This window comes from Atta cephalotes, assembly GCF_000143395.1.
Source record: "Atta cephalotes unplaced genomic scaffold scaffold00038, whole genome shotgun sequence".
Lineage (NCBI taxonomy): Eukaryota > Metazoa > Arthropoda > Insecta > Hymenoptera > Formicidae > Atta > Atta cephalotes.
The window spans coordinates 1,165,750-1,174,410 of record NW_012130102.1 but is presented as its reverse complement, the minus strand read 5'-3'; the positions used below and the strand labels follow the sequence as shown (position 1 = coordinate 1,174,410).

General features: G+C 27.8%; 2 protein-coding genes across 2 annotated transcripts; one reads left to right on the top strand and one right to left on the bottom strand.

Annotated features, from left to right (window-relative positions):
• The first annotated feature begins 3,414 nt into the window (after window positions 1–3,414).
• LOC105621901 (transcription initiation factor TFIID subunit 9) lies at window positions 3,415–5,056 on the top strand. Its single transcript, XM_012203338.1, has 3 exons — window positions 3,415–3,553; window positions 3,678–4,124; window positions 4,911–5,056. Exons 1-3 carry the CDS (start codon window positions 3,415–3,417, stop codon window positions 5,054–5,056), a joined length of 732 nt encoding a protein of 243 aa, XP_012058728.1.
• A 1-nt stretch (window position 5,057) lies between these two features.
• Window positions 5,058–7,154, bottom strand: LOC105621950 (cilia- and flagella-associated protein 20-like). Its single transcript, XM_012203384.1, has 6 exons — window positions 7,071–7,154; window positions 6,687–6,878; window positions 6,071–6,303; window positions 5,475–5,820; window positions 5,316–5,423; window positions 5,058–5,072 (listed from the first exon to the last, which is right to left on the bottom strand). Exons 1-6 carry the CDS (start codon window positions 7,152–7,154, stop codon window positions 5,058–5,060), a joined length of 978 nt encoding a protein of 325 aa, XP_012058774.1.
• Window positions 7,155–8,661: the final 1,507 nt, after the last annotated feature.

The window sequence follows — 8,661 nt, the reverse complement described above, 5'->3', positions numbered from 1 at the left end:
TATATATATATATATATATATATATATATATATACATATATATATATATATATATATGTATAAATATACATAAATATCCATAACATATATAATTATATATGAAATATGTCCATACATCTCTCTTTCTTTTGTAAAATTACTTTTTATTGTGATAGAAATAATAATAGTAATGTGAAAACATTAAAAATAATTAAAAGGGTAATTTTTATACTATTTGTTTTTTAAAAAATCAAGTTTAAAGAAATGTAAAAAAATTACTTATATATAATTATACAATATACAAAACTATGCATAATTATGTATGAGCAATTTTTCCAAACTTGTTATTTTTCCTGAAACAATGCGAAACAATGCGAAAATTAACTCTTTAATTATTTTTAATGTTTTTACTTTACTATTATTTCTATTAAACTAAAAAAGTATCTTACAAAAGAAAAAGAGATGTATGAACATGTATGGACATATTTCATACACGATTATACATGTTTATGAATATTTATGTATGTTTATTCATGCATGAAAAATTTTTTACCGGGACATTTTAAATTATTTATAATTATTATTAAATATAACTCAAATTTTATATACTAATTATAAATTCATACGTGTGAACGCTTTGTTATTAAGTAATTTAATCATAAGTATAATAAAAAATGGATTTTTTCGATGAGATCGTTTATATTAAGATTTTTTATATTAAAATAATACATCTTGGAAGTTAAAATGAAAAAGGATAAAATATTTGTATTTTTGAAATATATGAAATATGAGAAATTAAAAAGCTTATATAAAATAATAATTAGAGTATATGAAATTATTTTCTGGACAACGTCATATATAAAAAAAAGTGTTTATTACAGTTTAATAAATATTGTTTTCTTATTTTTTCTATCTATTCTATCCTCAAATATATTCATTCAGGATTAAGTTTTATACAAGTTGACTGAAAAATAATACCTATACATATATGTATATTTACCTATAATATCAACTGTTTTCTAAGAAATTCCTTCTTTTTTCATTTTTTACTTATTCACTTTTTTACTTATTTATATACATCTTACTAATAAAATAACGAGAATTATAATAAAGTAGAGCATATAATTTATTAATTTCGCTTTTCTATAAAAAACATTTTACGTTTATTAATTATTATTATTTATCTCAATGCACTTACTTCAACCTAATTTTTTGTAACTTATCCATATGTAGTAATTGGATTGTATACCAATTAAAGTAGTAACATGATGTAAGATTCAATATACATTTTATCAAAAAATATAAGAATTTTATCTTATAATTATTTTAAAATCGCGTTCAGAGTTTTGCATAACTTAAAATATTTAAAATACTTAATTTTGAAATAATAAATTATTCAAAAAATGATTTTAATAATATACAAAATGCGATAGAAATATATTTATTGAAATGAGGGAAAATTATCCCTTTTGGATCTTACATCATTCATCGGAATTTCTCATCTCCGCATGTTTTGAGATGAGATTCAGCAACGAATCGTTCGAATCGTTAAAAATATGTACATAAGCCTTGAATTTTATCGGATGATAATCGATTTAGTAATTTTCAGTCATTTATTTTTAAATAAATCTTTTAGATTACAGTATAAAATTTACATTAAGAAATTTAATTTAGTTTTATAATATTCGAGACTCTTGAAATAAAAACGTTATTTACATGAAGATTTTTTTAAATTTATATTTAGTCTAATATTTATATTTTTGATTTTGAATAAACGCGAAATTTATTCGTATATTAATAGAATTGTTGTTATTATTATTATTAATGATAATTGTTTATATTAATATTTAGTCTATTTTATTAATATGATGGCCTCTTCGCGACGCGTTCGTGTTCCGCGCATCAAAAGCGTAAAGTTTTACGCTTATTGCCAGCGATATTAGTCGGCAACAGTCGACAGCAAAAAGGAGTATTTCTCCTTGTTGTCGATTTTTGGTTTATGAAGCCAAAATGTTGGCCAGGAGCAACGAAAGGTGAGTTCAATCTGGCCAGAAGAAAGAAGAGAATCTCTACGAGCTCAATGAGCAGAATGTCTAAAATCGACGTAAGATAACTTTAAGATATGTTTCAGAATTCTTTATGAAATATTTTGAAGATATTTCTTAAAGATATCTTAAAGTTGTCTTATGCGTTAATTTTAGATATTCTGCTCATTGAGAGGTAGATTGGTGTGTGACACCAATCTAAGTTTGTAAAGAGTAAGTAACTGAATATTCGGGAGGGTAATTTGCTCGCAAATTGCGAGTTCTTATTTTTTGAGTTATTTAAAATACAAAAAACCAACGAACAACAGGGCTAATGAGAGGCAGCGCGGATAATCAAGCGCAAGTTTGGTAGATTAAAAAAAAATCTTCAAAACTTGCGCTTAATTATCCGCGCTGACTCTTATTAACTCTGTTATTTATTAATTTTTTTTTGTATTTTAAAGATTGAAAGAGCTATTATATTTTAATTATATTGCTTATTGCTTATTTATTAATACTAATATAATCGCGATTAAGTTATCCCACTGAGAGATCGAAAAATTCAATGTGGGTAAGGTTTCGGGGATTGTAAAGTGTTTATTGATGCACCAAAGTGATAATTATCAGTACTATACAGTTCTAAAATCTTACATTGAATTTTTTTCGTCGATGGTTTTGTGTTTTGGCTCTAGAGCTCAACTTCTAGGCGATTAGATTCCAAGCGAGTAGGATATGTTGTTTGCTTATTGTTCGGGGCGGCGTAACCATTATGTATCTGTTGTGCAGCTCAACACGGCATGCTTAATCGGATTTAATGACATCTGTAGTTATAAAATTGGTCAATCACAGTCATTATATTCTTCCAAGAAACAGTTATGATTAGCCAATTTCATAATTACGGATGTTATGTTATGTTATAAATCCGATTAAACCTGTCGTGTAGCGAAAGGTTATAAACAGAGTTTATTAGAACCTGGGTTGAAGTAATAATGTTTCGTGCTCTATTGGTAGAATGTATAATGTCAACCAATAGCGAAGCATTTTTTAACTCAAGTTGATGACCCCGATCGGGCCGAAAACGCTATATGTGAATATACCTTCATAAGGCGCATTTACATGCAAGCGTCAAGCAGCAGAAGCAGCAACCAATCACGTGGCAATTTTTACAATGATGTAAAAAATATTTTTTACACCACTGCTCGTATCACTGATTGGTTGCTGCTTCCGCTGCTTAACGCTTGGCACTTGCATGTAAATGCATCTTTATTACTCCGTGGGTTCCTTTCCAGCGTTATAGCATAAATATACTTAACCTAAAAGATTCACTTCAATCGTTCATTGTTTATTTACGGTGTTGTACACAAAGTGCTTATACAGTGTATACAGTGAAGAGTTATTTCAATTTCACGAGATGTCGGAAAAAACGAAAAACATGAGTCACGTCAAACATATTCCCAAAGATGCTCAAGTCATCATGTCAATTATGAAAGACATGGGAATAACAGATTATGAACCCAAGGTGATCAATCAACTATTGGAATTTACATATCGTAAGTTTTTTTTCTTTCTTTTGTAATAACTTTATTTTGATAATTTTTAATTGACGTTTTTTAACTATTTTACTATTTTACTATTTTAATTGAAATTTATTTAATTAATGGAATTTTCATACAGGATATGTCACATGTATATTGGACGATAGCAAAGTATATGCCAATCATGCTAAAAAGAAGTTCATTGACCTGGATGATGTCAGACTGGCAGTCAAGATGCAGCTAGAACGTTCGTTCACAAATCCACCACCCAGAGATGTTCTATTGGATGTGGCACGAACCAAGAATAATATTCCGTTGCCTTTTGTCAAACCAAATAATGGCCTCAGATTACCACCAGATCGATATTGCTTAAACGCACCGAATTATAGACTTAAAAATGCGACAAAGAAAGTTGTTCAGAAATCTGGACACTCTTTGGTCAATAATCAATCCGGTGGACAGCCAAGATCGAAAATAGAGGGAAATAAGACTAGTGTGTCGATTGTTAAAAGACCTGGCACACTTGCCACTGTTGCAAGAACACAAACTATTTCTATACCAAAACCTGTTTTAAAATTTTCCACAGGTAACTGTTTCTTGATATTCACAATTATGTTAACTTCTTACTAATACATATAATTGCTTTATTATATTGCTTTAATATAAAATATTATGTCCTTTTTCTATTTCCAAGCTTCGTTCTGTCTACTGCAGTCCCATTACTCCACACCATTCCGTATTTCCTTTAAAACTCCAGCAAGTAAGATTTTAATATAAAAAAAATACTGAAACAGCTGCAATTAGTATTACTAGAATTTGTATAATATCTATCCAAAATTAAAAGAATTTAATAACATTTAAAAAAGTTACATATTTGAAATTCCTTTATTCATCAATACGATTCCAAATCAAATTGTGACATGAAGAGAAAATACAAAAATTCAAATATAAAATTATATTTGAAGAAATATTCTTTTAATATATTAATGCAAGCAACATTTCCAATCGATAGAATAGAATAGACTTGTAGAACGTATCAAAATTTATCTTCTCGTTTAAGAAGAAATTAAATTATATTTATTTCTGTAAATTATTAATTTGATAGTTTGTCACAATAAAAAGAACTCGTTTCATTTTGATTGCATGTGCAATCAAATTTCATTTCTAGATGTAGTATAGTTATTTATTAATTAACGAAATAAAAGAAAAGTTTCAGTATATTTTTTAAGTTCTATCGTGTTTACTGACATTACAATCTTAAATGATAGCAGTCAACAATAGTGAGTCAACAAAGAAACTTTAAAATTAAATATAGCTGAAATTTTTTAAATTAAATCTCATAATATCTACGTTAATACGAATATTTTTGTAGCGGCAACAAGTACTACAACGGTAAAAACACAAGTAACGAAACCGAAGATACAGATTACTTCCAATCAAACGTTGCCGACCGTGAAAATGGAAACCGACGAATCATTGAAAAGAAAACGAGAGGAAGAAGATTATGATATGCCATAATTTAAGTTCTGAAATACTATTCTGTTTAATTATTAATATTCTCTAACATTCTGTAATAATTCTATAATCCGTTTTTTGTTAAAATAATACAAAAAGAATATACAAAGTCTAATAAAATATAAGATTATATAAAACACATTTATTATTTGAAACTATTTTATATGTTCATTATTTGAAATTATATTTATTCCACATCTTCATTTTCTTCTTCTTCTTCTTCTTCTTCCTCTTCAATTTCTTTTTTATCCTCTTTTTCTGCTTCTTCCAATTTTAATATATCTTCTTCTTTTTTTTCTTCGACCTCACGAATAGCAGCTACAGGTTCGACTTTTTCCTCAACCACAGTTGCTTCAACTTTCTCTTCTTTCTTTTCTGCTTTCTCTTCTTTAACTTTAATTTCCTCTTCTTCTTTTTTTGCTTCTTCTATTTCTTCTGCTTCTTCTGCTTCTTTTTCTGCTTCTTCTTCTGCTTCTTCTTCTGCTTCTTCTTTTACTTCTTCTGCTTCTTCTTCTTCATCTTTCTTTGTAATTATCTCTTTTACTTCTTCTACACGCTCTGGTATCGCTTTCTCGATTAAGTCAGGTTTCTGCACAACTGGCGGCTCAAGTATCTCCTCTTCCGGCTCGATAGGTACTTCGACGGACGGTACTTTCTCAAGTATTACACTTGGTTTTTTCGGCACGTCTTCCTCTCTAACACATTTCTTTCGATGCATCGGCAAGAAGAGCTTGAACTCTTCTGGCATTTCGTCCTCTGAATAAAGCCTTAAAAATTGCTTTTGCTTAACATTTAATTTGAAACTACTGTGTTAAAAAAAACTATCATTAAGATTGTAGATTACTTAATATATTTAATAAATTATTTTACATTGACTTATCAATATATAATATCAAGAAATTTCTGATATTAATAAGGCTTACGTTAAATAAATAAAATGACTTATTTTATCGATGATAATACAAAATTTAAAGAATTGATTAGAAAATTAATTGATACATGTATATTAATCCTTGCCTATCGGCGAAATAAACTCGTCTGATTCTGCAGTTGGCATGAATTTGCATTCTAGTGGTTTCAATATAATTTGTACCATAGGCTCGTCGTGTAAAATCAGACAAATTGAATTGAATCTGATTCCATCCACCTGAAAGTCCGATGGGCATGGATGTGGAAAACGGGCGAATGCGTGTCGTACTCTGAAAATTGCTCACGCGGAATCTCCTATGCATATTCTTGTCGTCCAATATCTATTTAACAAATTATTAATTAATTTTTTGAGATTATAATATGTCGCAAATCTACAAAAAAGTGAGATATATATATGATGATTACATATATAATGAGAACAGGAATTCGAAAAGAAAAAGGAATAGAAAGTTTTATTCAAGAAGAAAAATTATATAAAAGGTTTATTCACAATATACTTACAATAATAAAAATTAGAAATTTTATTTAAGACACATCATTTTTTATTTACGAAAGAAAATAAAATTTTTTATTTATAATGATGAACAAGATCCTAAAGATTAGTATATCTAAAGAATTGTATATCTAAAGAATTGAATAAAAAAAAGTCTTGTTTAAAGAAAGCCTTAGAAGCCTTATTTTTTAGTATTCAAATGGACTTTACTGTTATCTCAAATGTGAAATACTTCTTCATGTTTTTGATAATGATGATAAGAAAGGGTAGCTTAATACCCAGCTCCTTCTTTGGATACGCTGGACAGTAAATGTAAGTTGTAGCCACATTAGTCCCGGCTATTTCCAATGCCAATGACTTTATCTCTTCATCTGTAATTCTTCGTATATATCCGTTTTTTACCTGAATAAATGTGTGTGGTGCAATATAATAAATTTAGATATATATGTACAATACTTTTTCATATATATATATACATTCTTCTTGTTATTAGAAATATAAAAATATTAATTTTTTAAATTAAATTTACAAGTAGACTTTTTGGAAATTGTAAGATTATGAATCTTGATATTCTTTTTAATGATAAAAACTAACGTGCATGTCCCATAACTCCAGAGGGGATGACCCGCAACTATACAAAATGGATAAAAATCCGCCCTGATAAGTATTTCGAAACATTTATTTCTAAATATTTGCTTAGCTGTTTACAGTTTGACAAATATCAAATTAGATTCTTTCCTTTGTTTTTCGAGTTTCCACATTAATTGCCAACGTCCTGTCTCTTTGAGACAAAATTATATAATTAAAAACGCATTTAAAGTAATGAAAAGTTTTGGAGTTGTTGAATTGTGAGTTTGAATATAGTCTAAAAATGCCAAATTTCAAAAGAGTAATACATAATCATCAATAAAGAAGAACTAATGTTGCAGGGCTAATCAGAGTTTGAAAATTAATTTGAAAATTAATACTTTGTTCATTATTGACGAACTTCAAATAAAAAGAAAAACTAGATATTTGATGTTACCCAATTAAAAAAAGATCTCGCACAAACCTTATAAAAATTGAATTTCGGTCAAATTAATATATTGTTATGGGACTTCCATGGCGAAAAATTTAATACATTGTAAATCTTGTCGTCCTAATAAAGTCTCCACAGACATCCCAAACAACACAAAGTCTAAAGTTATGACATAAGACGTCTATAAATCATCTTTTACGACGCAAAGGAAACGTCTTATAACCTGATTTTAGAAACTTTTTGTCTAAGATGACTCGCTACAATGAACCATTTGATCTCTACAAGGCATTTCATTTTTCAAAACGAATTAAGGTATAAGGATAATATTGACTTGATTGTTTCTCACAAATCGGAGATCTTATTAGCAATCTATAAGGCGAGTCCCCTTGCTTTTTACAAATTGGAGTGCATAATATTATTGTGAATTTCTTTATAACTTTTTTTTAGTACTTATACAGTATAAGGGACTATCCTGCAATTATCTTGATATATTGTTGACAAGATAGAAAACGTCAACATGATTAAAGTTAGATGTTTTGAATAATATAATATATATTCTTTATTAAATCAATTTATTTCAACTATGATTACGCGCCGATAATTTTCCAGACAATCAGTCTGAAATGCTAATCCCCCTAAAATTAAAAAAACTGTAAAGACTTTTTCTTTTTACTTTAAAATATACACAAAAAGTACAAATCATGACGTAGAAATGCACCGTATTCGCTGAAAATAAGATATTGAGAATTAACTCGTTTTTAAAAATTATGTCTCGTAGAAGTCAAATGGTTCATTATAGAAGGTCGTACCTATGGAGACTGAAATTTAATTTCCATCAGGTTTGTGTGGAGTCCTTTATATAAATCGAATTTTATGATAAACCTTTTTTAATTTTGTTTTTGAATCTATTATTTTGAATTTTTTATTTTTGACTTTAAATTTAAATAAAGCATCATCGAATTATCCCATAGGCCAAGTTTTATAAAAATCAAGCGAGCAGTTTACAAAATAAAAGGAGGTGATTCCAAATGGAGTCATCGCAGTATGCAAAGAGTAAATATATGTTCTGTTATAATTATAATATAAAACATTTCTAATGTATTAAAAACGCAAAATATTCAATTATATATATGTATATATATATATATATATATATATATATACACA